The sequence below is a fragment of the Eumetopias jubatus genome, unplaced genomic scaffold, assembly GCF_037043125.1.
Source record: "Eumetopias jubatus isolate StellerSeaLion01/CBP00866 unplaced genomic scaffold, mEumJub1_p1.0 scaffold_13, whole genome shotgun sequence".
Classification (NCBI taxonomy): Eukaryota; Metazoa; Chordata; class Mammalia; order Carnivora; family Otariidae; genus Eumetopias; species Eumetopias jubatus.
This window is the reverse complement of record NW_028274819.1, coordinates 99,567,199-99,586,192: the sequence shown is the minus strand read 5'-3', so window position 1 is coordinate 99,586,192 and position 18,994 is coordinate 99,567,199. Positions and strand designations below refer to the sequence as shown.

Sequence of the window (18,994 nt, the reverse complement as noted above, 5' to 3'; positions counted from 1 at the left end):
TGGCTCCCTAGGGGATAGTATTAATGTTATTTTGACCTCACAGATAAGGAAATTAAGACTCAAAGTTAACGAATTTCTCCAAAGTAATTCAGTGTAAGTGCTGGAGCTGGGACTGGAGCCCAGCGTTGCCTTACTTCGGGGCCCAGGGATGGAGCTGCTCTATTGTGTGAACCACAGTGAAGACAAACCACAAAATCTGGTTTTCCAGGCTGGGTACCTCTCCCCATCCTTCCTTCCATCTCAACTCCATCCCAAACACAGACCTAGTCTTATGCTCTCCCCGCTGGAAATCCAAATCCGTGCCACGCCCCCCACCTGCAGGACTGCCCTTTTTCCCAGGCCTCCTCTGCTCCCACCAGGAGACCCAGCCACGATGAGAGCAGCCTTCCTGCACTCTGAGCCTTGAATCCTGCCAGAGCAAAGGACGCAGGGTTCTCAACAACTACAAATGGGTAGATTTAATTGATGAATTGACTGGGATTGTCCAGCCACCTGTCAGGGCTGATGAAACAGCAGATTTATAGCAAAAGGTGAGTAGCCTCATATTTCTCCCACCTCGGGATGTGAGCTGCTGTCTTCTGAGTCTGGGGGAGCTGAGGAGGATGAGACACACCATTCATTTCTGCTTACAGCTCTGACAGTGCATTGCCATTATGAAACATCACCCTCAGGTGTAAAACAATAGCATTTTGCACTTACGTCGTGCTCATACTTTACCATCACAAGGCACCTGTCAGCCCAGAATGCAGAAGCCCTCCAATAAACATTAATTTAGCCTCACTCCGCCTGCCAAGAGAAAGGAGTGAACAGATCTATAAAGGGGAAACTGAGGCACTGACCACCAAGTATCTCAAATCTCTGCCTCATGCCAAGATGAAGGTTGGCACAAGGGCCACCAGGGAGTGGCCACAGCAGCCATGGGTACGTTCAGTCACGCAGCCATAAAACGGGGAGTAGCAAGGGCCTCCCTCCACCCTCATGGAGTCTGGCATGGCCTCTATCAGGGGAGGGGTTCCCTCCTTCTCAGGCCCCTGTTCAAATCTTCAGAGCAGGAACAAAGCCTCAGCAAGCTTTAAGAGGAGCACAGAAGTGTGGTACAATAGACAGAGCCCTGGTAGGAGTCAGATGAAATGCTTTCCCTCCTGGAGCTCACCCCCGACCTGCCGTGTGACCTCAGGCAAGCCACTAGCCTTTCTGAGCCTCGATGTCCTCATTCACAAAAGAGAGGAACTGCACCATCTTGCCTGCCCTCCGGGACTGCAGAGCAAGGAAAAGAGAATGCGGAAGAACTTGGTTCCCCATAGAGAGGATGTGTAACTAGGAGGGAAAGGACTGCTATTCGCGTCCCAGCGACCTCCGAGGGCTCCAGGGCACAGGGCCACTCTGCAGCCCTGCAGAATTCAAGACCCTCTTCCACCCCTACTTCCCCTCAGCTGACTCCGGTACTCTTCCAGGCTCACCTTCCCCAGGTCCCTTCGAACCCCGGGGACCAGGAAAGTCCTGTTCTTTCAGGAGATATTTACAAAGCCCCAGCCACAGGCTCAGCAGAACCACAGCCACGGGAGGGAGACACCACCTTCCAGGAGCTTGTAAAGGAGATGGAGAACAGCAGCTAGGAGACAGCTTTGGGGATGGGGGCTCCCGCTGAGCCTGGAAGGAAGATCTAAATGAAGGCACTCCCACAGAGAGGCCAGCCTGAGCAATGCCTCTGTGGCAGCCAGGGGGACAGCATGTTGGGGGACCCCACAGAAACCTTCCAGGTGGGAGCACTGGCTAGGCTTGAAGAGAAGAGGCAGAAACAGCCGGATTGGGACATGGGCCCCTCTGTGGTGGAAGGCAAGGGGGGAGGGGTTGCAGGCTCAGCAACTGAGTTCACGCAAGTCCTTGTAGCCCTATGCCTAACTTCATTTTGACCTTACACTTATTTCCCTGAAGGCTTGGTGGCTTAGCTAAGGGTACAGGTTCTCAAAAGACAGGAGACTCACATTGATTGAGCACTGCCGCGTGCCTGGCACCGGGCTTGCTTGTGTGCTTCTAGGACGTTCTCTCATTTAATCCTCACACAAAGGTCCAGGGTGGTCCTGTTAGTCTCCTTTTACCAGTAAAGAAAGAGAGGTTCACGGGGAGATTCTACAGCTAAGGAGGAGGCAGAGCCAATATTCGGTCAAGGTCTGTCTGGTCCCAAGCCCGAGTGTTTTCTCTCTCAATGCTGGAGAGTTCAAAGTTTGGGGCCTTGGGAGGCACCCCCCCCTCACTTCTCTGGAAACCAGTCCCAGTTTGGAAACCACGTCCTCATGCAGGAAACTCCTACTCCCCCCTCAAATCTCAGCTGCTCCCCCCACCCCAGCCCCGCCCCCAGCCCCCGCTCTTTATTCTCTGCAGACAGAAGCAGGCATATTTACAGAGAAACCGAGAGGAGGGGAAACACTTCATAAATAAAGAGAGAGACATTCAGATCAACAGCAAGGCTTCTTCTGGTCAAAGGGGGAAATGGATTTTTAATAGAAAATGGAAGTTATGGGCTTGGATGTGATGTGACAGACGCCCAGACTTAAACCCATTTAATCTTCTCTGCCGTTTAACGTGGACCACCACCCCGATGCCGTGTTTCAGAAAACAGGCTCCAAATCGCTGGGAGATTAGAAGCGTAGAAATAGCAGCGCAATATTTTTAAACCAGAAATCGCCCCCAGGCATTTGGGCTGCCCCCAGGGTCACCACTGAAACCTAAATATCCATCACAGCCACTCCAGCGCTGGCCCACCCGCTGTCTGGCCATCCGGATTAGTTTGGCAAAGGAAAGTTGACACCCCGCGTATTTGACACCCGTGGGCCCCCACCCCGCCGGCCTGGGCTGGGCTGGGGGGTGTCTAGCCTGCTGAGGCTTCCTCCCAGGTGTCCGCCAAATTGTCCCCATGTCACTCACCATAAATGACAACCCAAGGGGACTGAAATATTAACACCTCGCCACCTCCACTGGGAGAAGTGAGTCATTTTGTTCTCTTCCTTTACAATATTTACTCATCTCATACCCTGGACTTTTCAACCAGGAGCATCTGTCAGGGCTGGACCTGCAACCCGCCCCACAGAGACGGGCAAGAGCCGGCAAGGGGTGTCCATGCCTGGGTACAGCAAGTGGGTCCCCAGGGCCACAAGGGCAGGAGGAGTAGGTAGGCCTCCCTTGCAGGGCTGTGAGCTCCCTGTCCCGGTCACCACTCTATGCCCTGGGCCTCGCATGGCACTGGGCACTTCGCACAGTGGTTCAAGGCCCAGACTCTGGAGCCAGGCTCCCCAGGTTTGAATCCTTGCTCTGCCACTTACAAGCCACGTAGCCTCAGGCAAGATAACCTCACCTCTGTGTGCCTTAGTTTCCCCATCCAACAAATGGGGTGACCTCAAGGGTTGTTAGGCTGGATGCGTTCATGTAAAGGACAGTTTCTGGTATCTCTGAGTGCCTAGCAGCACATAAGTATCTGTTGCTATTGTTATGAGTATTATCTTAACAGGCAAACGGTGGGAGTAAATATCCCACCACAAGTACTCACTTCTTCACCTACAGCACTAGCAACAACTATTACTTAAGACAGTTCTAGGATGTTATGATGTATAATCAGCTGGAGGGCTGGTTAAACATGCAGAACCTTACCTAACAGGTTCACCACGGGAGAAACTATTTCTGAGGCATGTGGTCCTCTGCCTACAAGTCGGAGTAACAGTCCCTAGAGAAAAGTAGATTTGCCACACCGGACTTCAGTATCACCTTTTCCAACAACAGCCAGTTTTCGTGGGCTTGGCTGACAGGGCCTAAGCACCACATTAATTAACTTAATTTGGTGATCGAGTTAATAAAATAATAGTGGTGTGATCAATAGCAACAAAACACTGCAATAGCCACACGCTGCAGCCCCCAGGCCTCACACAGAGGTTTTGTTTTGTTTTGTTTTGTTTTTTTAATGCCGATCTGGCCTGGTGAGTTTCTTGGGTTAATTTGCCAGGTTCATTACCACGCTGCATTTGCACACAAAGGTTTTCACACAAGATATATTATTTGCCCTCACTCTGTTCATATCCCACAGTTGGAAAAACTGGGTCCAGAGGAAATCCACCAGTGGGACCTCAGCTCAATCACCCTGTCCATCCAAAACCCAGGTCAAGACCCGCGAGACAGGGTCTGGCTCCTTCACCAGAAAACCTGCACCTTGTGTGTTGGCACCTTTGAGACATTCCGAGTCTAGACCCTAGGGAGGAGAGGGGCAAGCCTCCCCAGACAGGGTCAGAGCATTTACAGGCAATCTGAGTTGGTACTTGCCCCAGGACAAGATGGAGCAGCCCAGACCAAGTTCCATGCTTCCCCCCAAACCTAGCACACCCGCTCTACCACTTATCGCCACCATCACCATTTCTTTTTAGCATCTATTTTGTGCCAGGAGGCACTGTGAGCAGCCCTTGCCTTGCATTACGGTTCATTTAACCCCTACAACCACCTCTAATGCAGCTACTGCGCAAGACCCCATTTTACGGATACCAAAACAGGATGTTAGTTGGTGGAATGAGCACCGGGTGTTATATGCAACTGAGGAATCACTACATTCTACCTCTGAAACTAAAAAAGGAAAAAAGAAAAGAAAGAAAGAAAAAGAAAACAGGATGTTAGTTCAAGTAATCTCCTAGGTTTGTTTACCCACTAACCGTGGCTGCATTTCTCAATGGGCACCTCGCATTCTAGACTCCGATGGTCTCCAGCATGTGAACACACCATGAGGGGGGTTTCTGGTGCAGCAGACCAATTTGGGGTATGACATTTCTTATGTACTTGGGACTGTCCCAGGCTTTCAACATTTCATCCCTAGGACACCCTCCCACCCCCACAACTAAATGTTTGTTTAAACATCTGGAGATGACCAGAAAGTCTCCATCGACAAATTTCCCTAGAGAAGCTGTCCTATCCCAACGAGCAGCTCTGCTCCAAAAGCCCGAGGCCTTCACCTCCCCATCAGAAACAGAGGCTTTTTTGGTTTTGTTTTTAAAGATCCTCAGCACAAACATAGTTCCTATAACGGCAACCAGAAACCTGTAAGACACAGTAAAGATTACTCATCCTTCCACCTACAAGGCCCCTCACCACCGGCTCCAGGAGTTATGAGCCAACAGCTGACAGCCGAACAGACTCTTTAATCTCCCAGCCCCGTAGACAGACCCTGGGAAGGGAAGGCCCCTTATGGCCAGAAGGTCTTTCTAGGGAGTTGGCTCAGACAGCACAGTTGTCCCTAGAGAGTCCTAGATTTAGACGGTTAACGCTTGAGGGCTTTAAGAGATTATTTTGTCCAATCTCCTTCATTTACAGATGGGGAGCCTGAGGCCCAGAGGGGCAGAGTAATTCACCCCAGGTACACAGCTCACCAGTCCCGACTGGGAGCAGACCCCTGTCTCTACCGCTCTTTCAATCCTGGCCACCCCACCTGTAGAGCCCAGCAATACAGGAATGGAGGGGCCTCGTGGAGAAACGACAGGACATTGATGGGGGAGGGGTAGAGCAACCCGGGGTGCTGGATGCCTGCAGGCACGGCCTTTGGAGGGCAGACATCTGTCTGCAGATGGTCAAAGCACTGTCAAGTGGAAGAGGGTTTCACCTGCCTCCCTGGGGCCTAAAAGGCAGAACCACGGCCAGTGAACAGAAGGCCCAAGACCCAGACGGCTTGGCGGATTCTGAGGATGAGCTCTGTAACAGTCAGAACTGTGGGGCCAGAACAGGCTGCCTTCAGAGGAAGGGGTTTGCTGCTGCTGGAGGTGCTGGAGTGGAGGAAGAAAAGCCTCCTGAGGGAAAGCTGCACAGGGGGTCAGGCATCTGATTAGGGGATGGGTTCTCTGTCCTCAAAGGTGCCTTCCAACCTGGAGGACTTTCGCCCGTGGCAGTCATCGGATCTCTCGCTCACCCCCACAAAGCAGGTCCTGAGACCTGAGACCCTTACACTCCATGGCTCTGGGAGGCCAACCCAGAAGCAAGGTGGCCATAACCCTGACTCAGCCACGTTCTCAGGGCCTGGATTCCAGTACCGGCTGTCACCTCAAATGAGGTCACATAAGGTAGGACTCTATGCTTACTGCTCTTCCCACAAAGGACTGTGGATTCCCAGCAGTGAGAATCACCCTTGCAGACGTGTGTCCAGCGGACTATGGAATAAACCCGTATCCGAGGACCTGGGGAGGGAGCCGAGGTAGGCGCTTCCCACCCCCACGGGACCCTGGGCCACAGGGGCAACTGCCAAGAGGAGATTGCCTGCCTGGCTTTGCCTTGTCTGCTGTTCCCCATGTTGCTAGGAAAATGCTCCATATGTGGGGGGGCCCAAGGAGCAGGGAGACAGCCACACACAGCTGGGAGACCTTCCTTGTTCCTGTATGATGAAGTGACCATAATTATACCTCACATTTCAGCAAAGGATTTATAAGGCTAAACGTGGTTTTACTGTGGTTTTTACATGTGTGTGTTTATAGGTTGCCCTGTTTGGTTTACAAAGCGTTGTCACATGATATACAATGACAGGCCCCTCCTCCATCTTGCACACACGTAATAATAGGTGCCCCGTGGGACAGGTAGGGCACCGTTATTTCCCCCATTTTACAGATGACGAAGTAGAGGTGTAGGAACTATTAGGTAACTTGCCTAAATTAGGCTGAGCTTTGTCATCTAGGTCCACGATGTTCTTTCCCAACACACACACAGCATAATGGATATGCAACCAGCATTTGAATAACTCTGTTCTCCATGAAGATGGTGGTGACCTTGGAAACTGTCATTGCGAGCATCAGGGAGAGCAAGGGCACAGGCGGACGGGGCTGCACGGATGACGGGAGCAGCAGCTAGATGGCAGGGGTGGGTACCCGAGGCAAATGCTGTTCACGCGAAAGCGGCACTGGACCAACATCTGTTAAACAGGGCCCCCAGCCACTCCTGTACTCGTGGACCCATAGGCCACAACCTGCCACGGGCGGCACTTGACCTCTGGATCCTATGCTGCTTCCCTATAGCTGACTGGGTCATAAAGGGAGAAGTGGTCCAGGGACCCCCCCAAGGTTATGGGCTATCAGGGGTGTTCTCTATACACAAAACTACCTGCAAAACAGCGAGGCTCATCCCAGCAGGGAGAGACACAGAAATCTATCCAGCTACAAGGCCTGGGGACTCACCCTGTGGAACCCATTTATATAGGTGTTATGGCATTAAATCTAAGATAGTTTTTACTCTGTCCAACTATGGTAGAGATTTAACAACCAAGCCTGGCCTTCCTTTGGCAGGTGCGCGACTAGCCTTTGCCTCACCCTCAAATCCAAGTCCAGAGCCAACCTCTGCCCTCATCTCTTTTCCACTGGTGGTTTAGCTTTGGTTGGGGAAAGGGAGTGTGTTGGGTTCCCCAGGGACACCCAGGTGCCTGCATGGCCTCAGCTGTCTCCCTGAGGATGGGTCCTGCAGGCTACCAGGCTAGGTGACAGAAAGAAGCAGTGAGGTCCCCTGCCCCAGTGACCAAATAGTCTCACTGCTACAAGTCTGAGCCACTTTGGTTGGCCAAAACTGCAGCTGATTGATTCAACTACTCAGGACAGGACCTGATGATCCATTCGGAGGTATGGGCAGAGGGAGGAAGGTGGGAGCAGTGCAGGAAAAAAAGAAGAGGTCTAGCATTTATTGAGTACCAACTACATTCTGGCTACTTTATGTGTATTATCGCCTTTAACCCCAATTAATAGCTGGAGAAAGGCTCAGAGAGACCCAAAGTCACATATCTAGTAAGCGCGGAGCCGGGACATGAATGAAGGGTTTGCCCTGGCTCCAAATTTCCACCACACCAATGAGTTGCAATCTTTTTTATTTTTCTTTACAACCCCAATATATGAAAGGCTCTGATCGAAAGAATTGGGGATGGAGAGACTCGAAGCTCTGCCTGCTGGCCCTCCCTTCTCTACCTCCAACCCAACCCCAGGCTCTACCCAATGCCAGGGCCCTCCCATATCATTACATATGCAGGGGGAAAAAAAAAAAACAACTCTGGGAGGCCTTGGAGCCGCACCTGCCAGGGCAGGATTTGCTCCTGCCCCGGAAACGCAGACAAAACCATTCCCGAAGCCACATTCCCACTGCAGGCGTCCCAGCTGGCTCCCTAGGAAGAAGCACTCCAGCTGCCCTGAATGTTTGCTCCTAGAGCAGTACTCCAGAACTTCCCTCCGTGACCCCCCCCCCACCCCCGTGCCCGCCTTCCCACTGAAGCTGCCTTAGCAATGTTAGAATAAGCAGCCCAGGGGCCCTTCCCTCCTCTCTCAGGGACCTTAACCCCCTCCAAAGCTGGAAGTCCACAAACCTTCCATCACACCTCTTCCCTTCAGTTGCTGCTTCTCCCACTACTGACCACAGCCCTAAGCGCCCAGCTTCCTCCATTCTGAGGACACACTCTCTGGAAGTCTAGGGCTGGCCCTGGATTCCCATAGCAGGCATGCCCCCACTCTTCAACCCCCTTCTTCCTGCAACACAAGAGGGACAACACACACCCCAAGCTGGTCTGCCTTAGGGTGTCTCTGCCCATCACCACTCATCTTACCCCAAAAGCAAGCTCCAGGGCTGCCTTACCAGGTGAGCTCAGCGCCGAGGCCCTGTAGGCCTCAAACTCAGAGGCAAGAGAGAAGCACTACCAAAAACACCAGTGTTCTTCCCACTCCTGCCCCACCGCCATGCCATGCAAATCAAGAGGCTACTCATACAGAGAGGGCCAGGCTCTTGGCCTGGCTAGGTCAGCATGCAAATCTATATGCAAATCACATGCAAATCTAGGGCCTGCCCTTGGGTTCCTGGCACCCTGCCATCTCTGCTGACAATTGCTCACCCCATTCAGGCACCTGGGTCCCGGCTAGATTTCCCGGGGTCAGGGCTGAGAAAGCACTTTGGGACCTGGGGGGCTCTTCCTCTTGACTGCTTCAAATGTCTCCAAGAAACAACTCTTCCAAGATCATGTGGGAGGGAAGAATCTCTCAGCCTGGTATCCCTACCCCTGAAAAAAAACACGCTCTCTGAACACCCACCCTCCCCTTCAATTCATCCACAAATAAAATCCACCTTCACCAAGCTGAGTAGGGGACTGAGCAAGTGACAGGGGTGGAGTTCCTGAAGACATGGAGATGGCAAATGGGGCTTGAGGTCTCCACCCCTCTGTCAAAAGCAAACAGTCCAAGAGGTGCTCTCGGGCTGTCTTGGGCTCCCAGTCCGCCTGTTTGGGGGCTTGCTTGTTTAGCAAAGCACTGCTGGGCCAAACACCCGTTCACTTGCCCACCTCCTCCCTGTTCCTCAATCTAAGAAAAACAAGCCTCTCCAGCCAGTCTCCTGGGATCTGCTCAACTTAAGCGCTGCCTTTGGGTCAACTGCTTACTTGCTTTTTGTTTCTAATTGAGCTCCCCATTCTGCTGCAGAGATATATTAAAGGCAGCTGACTTTGATGCCCAGAAATAAGAAACATCTGAAAGGTTTGTTGCGCATGATGGCAATTCCATTCTCCCCCACGTTATTCTAGTAACTGGGGCCTCTCTCCCCACCTACCCCCTCCCCAGGCTCACCGGTCCTTCACCTGCTTCCCCGAAGTTGTGTCTGCCATTTCAAGATTTTCAAAACACCTTCCCCCAGTGTCTCCCCCCCCCCACTTCTAATTAGACACCGAACAGAGTGTTAGAGATTTTAATGGCTTGACGAAGCCTTTCAATTCGGTCTTCTCAAGAGAGAAGAACCATGAGTCCCCGTCCGAGAGACTGGGGTGGGAAATGAAAAAAAAATCAATGCAATCCATTATTTTGGCTTTTAGAAAACAGGAATTTTAGTGCCGGGGAAGCTTGTTCTTTTACACAGTAAAAATGCAAATGTAGGCAACACAGATGCTGGCCCGCTGGATGTAACAACGGAGAGAGCCTCACTGGGGTTCATCTGGCTGCCCGAACCTGGATTTGTTTTGGCAATAATAAGGCAGTTATTGGAGACTCGATAACCGATTATTAAAACACCTTCCCAGTTCAGTTCTGGGGAATCGGTCTGAGCTCCGGCTTCATCAAAAAAAGGTATTTCGAGAGGAATGGAAATAACAGAAGCTTAAAACACATTCAATAACTGCTTAATTCCATCCAGAGGACGCTCTATCCCATCTTGTTTTCTTCTCTGTCTCCTCCCGCTCCTCACAGATGGACGTACAAATTATTGCAAGAGGATATTGTTTTCCGTAACAGGCTCGAACATTCACATTTACATTTTCCTTGGTGCCGTGGGGGTGACTAGCAACGAGAGAGAAAATGCACCCAGCCCCATCATCCCCCCCCCACTCCCCGCATCACATCTTAGCCGCCTCTGTCAGCCCCCACTGCCATGCCACCCCAAGCAGAACAGGCCCTGGGGACCAGCCTGGCACCTAAGACCCAATTAAGGCACGAAGAAAAAGAAAGGCCTATCTGGCGAATTTCCCTGGTGCCCAACACAGATGCTGGAGCCGCTGAACGGCAGGGTCGTGAAGCCTCTGCCGACCAAAAGGCCACCGAGATGTCACCTCACCTGGCACCTCCAACCTACTCACAGGCCCAAGGCCAGTGGCAACTTCCTTCTCAAGTTGGAAAGGGTTTTGCCCCTCAGGCTGTCCTGTTGCCTTCTGGGCCTTTCTCCACCGGTCCAGCCCCCCCACCCCCATCTGCTTCCTCCCTATCAAATAGCTTGGGCTTCGTTTATTAATGCCCAGCTTCTGGAAGGGGGCAGGGCTGCGTCCTTCAGGTATTTGCTAAGGGACAGCCACTCCTGGGGAATGGGCTACTCGGGAAGAAGTGGAGGGCTGTAGGGAGTGCAGGGCGGAGGACAGAGCTGGGAAAGAGTGTGCAGAAGCGGCGGCCTGTGCTTTCTCGCCTGACAAAATGGAAAGGGGGTGGGGGGGCAGAGAGAGAACCAGCGAGAGAGAAAGCTGCCGCTCCTCACCTTATGTATTTTTAATATTAATGTAATTAAAGCTGCAAGCCGAGCCAGCCTGTGGGGGCGGAGGGAGGCAGGAAGAGCCTGGGGAGAGGGAGCCTGGGGTGTGGGGAGGCGGGGCGGGGGGTTTGAACAGGAGACAGGCTTCTTGCTCCGCTAAAGTGGGAGGAGAGGGTGCTGTGCAGGGGACAAGGGGTTAACCAACCTAGACCAGCCTTGGCGTGTCACCCAGTGGGCCCCATTGGGTCTGAGAAACTCAACTACTTAGTCCACGATTCAGAGGCCACCTCTCGCCCCGCACCCGGATCTCTAGGCAAACCCCAGCAGTATGTTGGCCTTCAGTCTGGCCTTAACCAGGCGGTATTTACAAATAAAATAAGGGTCACCCTCCCCACCCCACCCCCGCCCCCAAGCCGGGAGATACTGCAGTCAGCTCGGGCAGGTTGCAGACTCCAGACCCCTGGGGGCATCGGCATGGAAAAACTAGACCCCTCCCGGAGCGCCAACCCCCGCTGGATTGCCCTTCCCCCATCGCCTAGGGGTCAAGAGCTGCGGCTCGGCCTGGGCCACCGGCGGGGCAGGGGGGGGGGGGGGGGCGAAGGAGAAAAGTTAGAGGACTGAACAGGTAAGGCTGAGCTGGTGTGAGCGTGTGTGCTCCGCTGCGCAAGGGCGCGGAGTTCGGCCGCCTCATCTCCCGCCATCTGCGCGCCCCGGGGCACGTCCTCTGCGATAGCCTAGGAGCCCTAACGCCAGCGACAGCCTGGCCCCGACTCAGTGCCCAGGTGACTCTGGTCGGAAATGTCTGCCCCCCTCCAACCCCCAGTCCCGGCTACCTCGAGGATCAGGTGCGCAGCGCCCCAGCAGCAGGTCTGGACATGCCGGACACCTGGACCCACCCCTAGCAACGCCTTCTCTCCGGGAAAAGCGACACGCCTCCCCCCACAAACTGAAGACTGTCCCCATGTCCGGCTGACCCGGCGCGGAAGCGGAGAGTCTCGCACCTTGGGGCGCGCTGCCCGAGGTGGCCCGGGCGGCGCAGCGAAGCCGGGGCGAGTGCCGGGGGCGGGGGGGGGTGACGCGGGGCTGGGGAGAAGGCGACCTCTGGGTCTGGAGAACCAACTTGCCATTCGAGGGACCCCAGCTCTCGGAACCCCCTGCTCTCCCCGCCCTGCCTCCAGCCAAGGCGCGGATGAGCGCCATGCGGTGCGGCGCGGGGGGTCCGAGGCGGTGGAGGGGCTCAGGGCGGCGGAGGAGGAGTAAGCCGCGGAGTCCGAGGCCCGAATATGCGAGGACTCCCGGGAGACCAGTCACGGCCCGAGGACCCCTCCACTCGGAGGGCACCCCGGGGTCCCAACGCCACCAAGCGGGCAAGGGGCTGGGGGAGGGGTCCCGGGCAGAGCCGCGGCCCGGCCGGGGGCGGAGAGACCAGGGGTTCGTGCACTACCACCCCTGCGGGCGCGCCCCAAAACGGCAGGCGCGGGTGACCGGCCGAGCGGTCCAGGGCACACTCTCACCTGACCTCCCTTCCGAGTGCCCGCCCCGCCCCCGCTGCGCCCCACCCGGGGCCAGACACCGAGGTCGGTCCCCCCGGGCACCTGGAGCCAGCCGGGCACCCCGCCTCGCCGCCACCCGCGCGCACCTCGGCCCCGCCGCCTCCGCCGCCCTGCCGCCCGCGCGGGTCTCACCTTTGTGTAAAGAGTCCAGGAGCAGGAGGAAAGTTACCAGCCACATGCCATAAAGAGGCCCTATTCTCCGGGGAGGTGGTCCTGTGGCCGGCCGTGCGGCAGCGCCTCTCCCCCGCTCAGCGCGCTCCCAGCCGCCCGCACTCCGCGCCCCGCTCTTTCTGCTCCTCAGCCCAGCGCTCGGCGGCGGCGGCTCCTCCCTCCTCGGCTCCCCGGCTCCTGTCATCCGCGGGGCTGGGCTAGGCGGCCGCTCTCCCCGCCCCCCCGCGGCACCCCGGGTGGTGAGCGCCAGCGCGAGCCTGGAGCCCAGTCGGCCCCCAACCCCACGAGCCCAGGGACGGGGCCGGGGATCGGGACCATCCGGCCCTGGCCCGGGTTCGCCGTCCGAAAAGCGGGGGGGCCCCTGCCACCCGCCAGCTCGGAGCCTGTGGTCGCACACAGACATGTGTCATACGTGTGCCAAGAGCCCGCCATGCTCGGGGCAAGGAGGCCCTGTGTCTCCCGGCTGGCTCGGTCACCTGGGGCCAATGCTTCCCGCCTCTTTCTGACTCAGTTTACCCCTGGACGCTCCGAATAAAACCCAGACCAAGAGCCTTTGGTGGCCCCCGGAGCTACTCCCCACCCCAAAGCTCAAAGCTGCATGCCCTTCCAACCCCCCTAGTTCTGCTGGCCTGCCTCCTGGGGAGCCTCAGCTGAGTCCAGCCACCCCCAGTTCCCTGCTGAATTGTCTTCAGCACTTGGCACATTGTGCTGATTTAAACACCTATTTAGGATAAATAGTTTAATGTCTGCTCTACCTCGTGGGTCTTCCTCCTTTATCTTCACCTACCCCACCCCCACAGCTTTCTCACCAAGCAGAAATCGGGTTATTCCTTATGCCAATCTGCATAAAGTTGGCATGGAATTGAATAGAGCTCGAGCGAGGGCATCTCCGTTACAAAATGAACGCTGAGGACCTGCTGTGTGCCAGGCGCCGGGTTTGGCCCTGGGGACAAAGGCACGGCAGTGAGGTCTGCTGTAACAAGGTTGCTATGGTTAAAAAGCTCTCCTTATGTTGGTATTTCCAGAATAAGGGCCCACACAGGATCCAGAGAAGGGGTCCACAGTAGCCCCGAGAATAGAATAAGAGTCAGAGCTGGACCTCCTCTCCTGAAGGATAATGGAGGCCACCTCAACTACCCTGGCCACCTGGCTTGGCACGCTTTGACCCGTTCCTCCGAGGTGTGCAGGGCGAGGGGGAACGTGAGGGAGTGAGGGAGGTAGAGAGGCCGCTGTTAGCTCCATTTGACAGAGGAAGAAAATTTATTTCCTCAAAATGTCTTACCTAAGTTCAGACAGAAGAAATGGGACTCCTCATTCCCAGGTTTTGCCAAGATATCTCCAGACCTCTTAACTAAAATTTTTATTAAAGTCTGCCTTTGCTTTTCTTAATGTTAAAATATAAATAACAAATTTACCATTTTAATCATTTTTTGAGTATACGGTTCAATGGCATTGCGTACCTTCACCATGTTGTACAACCATCACCACTATCCCTTTCCAGAACTTTTTCATTATCCAAACAGAAACTCTGTATCCACTAAACAAGTCCCCATTCTCCCCTCCCCGCAACCACGGCAATCACTAATTTTCTGTCTCTGAATTTGCCTCTTTTAGGAACCTCATATAAGTGGGAATCATACAACATTTGCCCTCTTGTGTCTGGCTTATTAGCGTGATGTCTTCAAGGTTCATCCATGTTGTAGCCTGTGCATACCTTCCTTTTCTTGGCTGAATAATATTCCATTGCATGCCTAGACCACATTCTGTATTATTTATTTTTCAATGGACCTTTGGGTTGTTTCCACCTTTTGGCTACGGTGAATAATGCTGCAGTGGACATGGGTGTACAAATATCTCTTTGAGACCCTGCTTTCAACTCCTCTGGGTTTATACCTGATAGTGGAATGCCTGGATCATATGGTCATTGGTTTTGTTTTGTTTTAAGATTTTATTTATCTATTAGAGAGAGAGAGAGAGAGAGAGAGCACAAGCAGGGGGAACAAGAGAGGGAGAAGCAATCACTCCACTGAGCAGGGACCCCGAAGCAGGGCTCAATCCTAGGATCCTAGAATCATGACCCGAGCCAAAGGCAAAGGCTTAACCAACTGAGCCACCCAGGTGCCCCTGGTCATTGTTTTTTTTTTTTAATTTTTGGAGGAATTGCCAGGTGCATTCACTTTTTCTCTTGTATGCTTTAAGAATTTAAAGGACTCTCACCTGTAATTACTATGCATATACTTCACACTACCCTTTGAAGCTTTATCGGCCCCTTGGGAAACAGGTGAGAAAAATTGAAGCTTAGCTTGTTCAAGGTCACCCAGTTTGTATCACAAGTGACCCTCGAACCCACATCTCCTGACTCCGGAGCAGACGCCTCCCTGGTGCTCAGCCTCGTGCTGCTACATCACCCCTCTGAAGTGGATGCTTTTTCACGGGGGATTTCACCTTCTGTAAACAGGCAGAGAACAGAGACATGGGGTAGACTGCAACAGGTGTTTGCGATGACTCAGCCCAACCCACTGCTCTACAGAAGAGGCAACTGAGGTCCAGAGCTGGGGAACAATGGAGCTGCCTGAGGTCATGCAGGCAGTGACAGAGCCCAGATGTCCCCACTCTTCTGGCTTAGCTCCCTTCCCTCACCACCCCCAGCCTGCTGGGCTCATTCTTCCGTTAGCTCCCCTTCCCTTCTAAAGGAGACAGTCGCTGAGAAGAATCCAGTTATTTAAAACTAAGCCTATTGACCCAGAGCACCTGGCCAGACCATGCCTAAAATAACCTGCTCAGTCAGACAGGATGAAAGGGGCTGCCATCTGCTGGAAGGGGACAGGTCCCCAGTGGGTCCGGGGCTGTACCAGAGCTGCTTATGCCCCACATGCTGGAAACAGAGAAGGGCATCCTCCTTTCTCCATTTACCTGAAGTACGTCCTGTAACCTGGACGTCTCTTCTATGCTGGTTACACCTGCCAGCCTTTAAGGGACGACAACACGGTGCGTAGAGGGCCAAGTGTTACCTGCAGGAGGAGGTCATTCATCGTGCCAGGGACTACAGTCTGGCTGTCCCCTGAAAAGGAGGCATGGATGTAGGAACAGGGGGTGGGCAGGTGGGGAGGGCAGACTCAGTGATGCTCTCTAGCACAAGGAGGCTTTATAATGTCATGGTTCAGAGTGTGGCTTTGAGTCAGAGTTGAGTTTCCAGCCCAACTCGGCCATTTACTAGCTGGGCACCCCTGGGGAAATTACCTATGCCAAGCCACGGTTCCCTCACCTGGAAAGTGGGGACCACCCCAGCATCTACCTCAGGGAGCTGTTGTGAGGATGAAGTAAGACAAACGCAGTGGCCCCACATCATAAGCACCTATCACTAATGTTTCTGGCTCTGCTCAGGGGTGGGGGAGAGAATCGCTTGACTGGGGAGATGTTGGGTTGACACCCTATATCCCATGCTGCAACACAGCCGGAGGCCACAGGAACACGGAAGGAAGGTGCATTCGAGGCTGCAAGGTGTGGGGAGACCGCCAGCAAGGGAAGGACCATTCTCTAGTTTTTGTCCCTCTTTAGCATTTAGGAAAATATCTTTGGAAATGACAGCCTGGCTCAAATGTGTCCAGAAGTCCCCTCTTCGCTGGAGGTGTATCCGGAACTAGCGTGGCAGAGTCAGCAAGAATCCTAGCAAGGGGAGCCCAAGAGAAAATTGAACCTTGGGGACAGAGTGGGCAGCTTGTCTCACCCACGCTCACCTTGAATCCTGGGGCTCTCCTCCCACAGCTAACATTTTGGAGGAGCTATTTTTTTATTCTGATAAAAGGGATGACTCCTTCACGGTCCCCAATTAAATGGAAGCCCTCACACCCACACACAAATGTACGCACACCGAAGTGAGAACAAACACAGCCACCCAGGCCAACATTCATGTGTACAGGTAAACGTAAACACTTAACGGCAGGCACACCTGTGCTCAGATGCAATTTGAACATAATCCAAAATTCTGCATTGGCACCGATGCGTATGCCTTTAATTTTATTTTTTTTTTACAGAAGCCTCAGATGTGTGGGATTCATTTCCAGTAAGGGGATACACCACCCATTTAAAAACAGTGGTTAATTTCAATATTTTGTTATACATCAAGATACTGGGTGATAATATGGTGTGCGCGCATGTGTGTGCATGTGTGTTTTACCAATGCTAGTTGGAGCGGCTATCTGAAGGCACTGGGAGGCGAACCCTCTCCAATTCAGGTTAATCATGGATATTTGGGGGGTATTATTTTGCCATGTTACATTAGGACTAGAGCCATCATGAGAAACAACAGATGCTTTTATTATTTAATTCAAGTAACAGCTTATATATTTTGGATACTTTTCTTCAAAAACAAAGGCATATAATTATTTTAGCAAAGCCTTCATATGTGCTCTGAAATTCTTTAACAACTTCATTATAAATATGGTTTTTATAAAAGAAATCAATATGAACCAGGTCAGTGTTAAAAATCTAACATTTGGGGTTATATAGCTAATTCGGGATTGACCTTCTTAGTACTAATTCATTGACTGGAGGAGAAAAAACAAATAAGGATTCCCCCCTTTTTTTGTAATTGATTTTAATGTTATAGAAAGAGTCCTGGACTATGAATCAGAAATCCTGGGTTCTAATCTCATCTCTGCCACCTTAGCCAGCTGTGTGACCTTGGGCAAGTCACTTTACCTCTCCGGGCCTCAGTTTTCTCACCAAATGAGTTGAACTAGAATGATGACCGAGGTCCCTTCCTTTGCTAACAGCGGAGATGAGGTGAGCACAGATGATATGCAGATATGCCCCAGTCCTGTCGTATGTAGGGATGTGTGTGCATATCCACACACATATGCAGGCGAAGAAACAGAGATGCAAATTTTCATACCCAGATACTCAGAAGCAAACACACACACACACAAAAAAAAACCTCACACAAAATAAACAGTTTTTGCTTCAAATGAATGCACATATTTCTAAAATATTTCCATTTTCTTGAGATGGGGTGAATCATTGCAATTCATAAATCATGACGCCTATAAAGAAGGTAGTGTATGTCCTTAAATTACCCAGGCTTCCCTTAAACCAAAATTCTATGCGCTTATCTAGGAGAATATCTAGGTATGTTGTACCACTCACTCTCTCAACATTTTGGATTGTAACATTTAGATTGTTCCAGTTCTAAGCTCACTGGATCAAAGGGTTCAAAGGCCAGAGCCTTTCCCCCCACAGATGGGGTCTCTGGGGTTCCACTGCCCTCCTTCAGGTCACTCTCTCTGGAGGGTTGGTCAGGGGCTGCAGAAGCCTCCAGCAAGGCTGGAGTCCCCCCAGATAACCACAGCCTCCCTCCTGCTGTTCTCTCTCAGCTCACAACTCCCAGACTGGCTGAGAAGCCAACTCAGAGGGATTCCCTGAAGTCCAGATTCTGTGAAATTAAAGCCCATAGTCACATTTCTCTCTGGGAGTGGGGGTGAGGTGGGGTGGGAGGAATCCAAACTAAGAGAGAATGAAGGAGGAAAATTCTGTAAGTGGGAGCTAACTTTGCTGGCACCCCAAGTTACCTACAGTTCTTCTGACCCACGAGACACTCACAAGTGTGTTCATCGAACTGCATTTGAGCACCTTCCAACCTGGAAAGCGAGCTGTGCTCTGCACTCCTTCCCTCTCGAGGGTACAATGCCCCTTCCCCGCCTGGGTGAGCCTTCTCCTGCAGCAGGGCCTGGCCAGGCCCCGCAGCGTTCCCGGCCCAGCCCAGCCAGCCCTCCCCCGCCGCTCGGCCGCCAGCTCCGCCTGCAGCCCTCCTCTCGTTGTCCCGCACTGTGGCTATTCCTGCACGTCTCTGACTTGTCTCCTCTTCTAGACACAGGCTCCTAACTCTGGATTTGCGCCTGCAGAGCCTAGCCTGGTGCCTCCTCACACTAGGGGCACTCAATAAATGTTGCTTGAATGCCCGGATGAAGTTCATCCTTCCAGAGTTACAAATACCGGAGGACAACGTCATAGGTCATGCCTTCCAGAGGTACATCCTTCAGTTGGAATCAAAGCCTGGTTCTGAGCTTTGGTTCAGAGTTTCCAGCCTGGAAGAGAGCACATGGCAGGGCAGCGGAGCCTAGAGGACCCCTGACACTGATGTTGTTCTTGGCAGACACCTGCCCAGCCGCCATTGCCATTGACTTCATCGTTGTCATTGAGCCGGGCTTTCGGGACCCAAAGGCTTCAGTTTGCTTTCATTTCAGATCCTCGCCAAAAAATAGACAGGTTGGCCCAGAACTGTTTTTGCTCCATCTACA

The 18,994-nt window shown here is 53.0% G+C and overlaps 1 protein-coding gene across 1 annotated transcript in view; it reads right to left on the bottom strand.

Annotated features, from left to right (window-relative positions):
- Positions 1–12,882, bottom strand: part of DSCAML1 (DS cell adhesion molecule like 1) — a 340,991-nt gene extending 328,109 nt beyond the window's left edge. Inside the window, exon 1 of the mRNA XM_028106023.2 lies at positions 12,660–12,882. Within this exon, the coding sequence (XP_027961824.1) occupies positions 12,660–12,882 (223 nt within the window). The remainder of the gene's footprint in view (positions 1–12,659) is intronic.
- Positions 12,883–18,994: the final 6,112 nt, after the last annotated feature.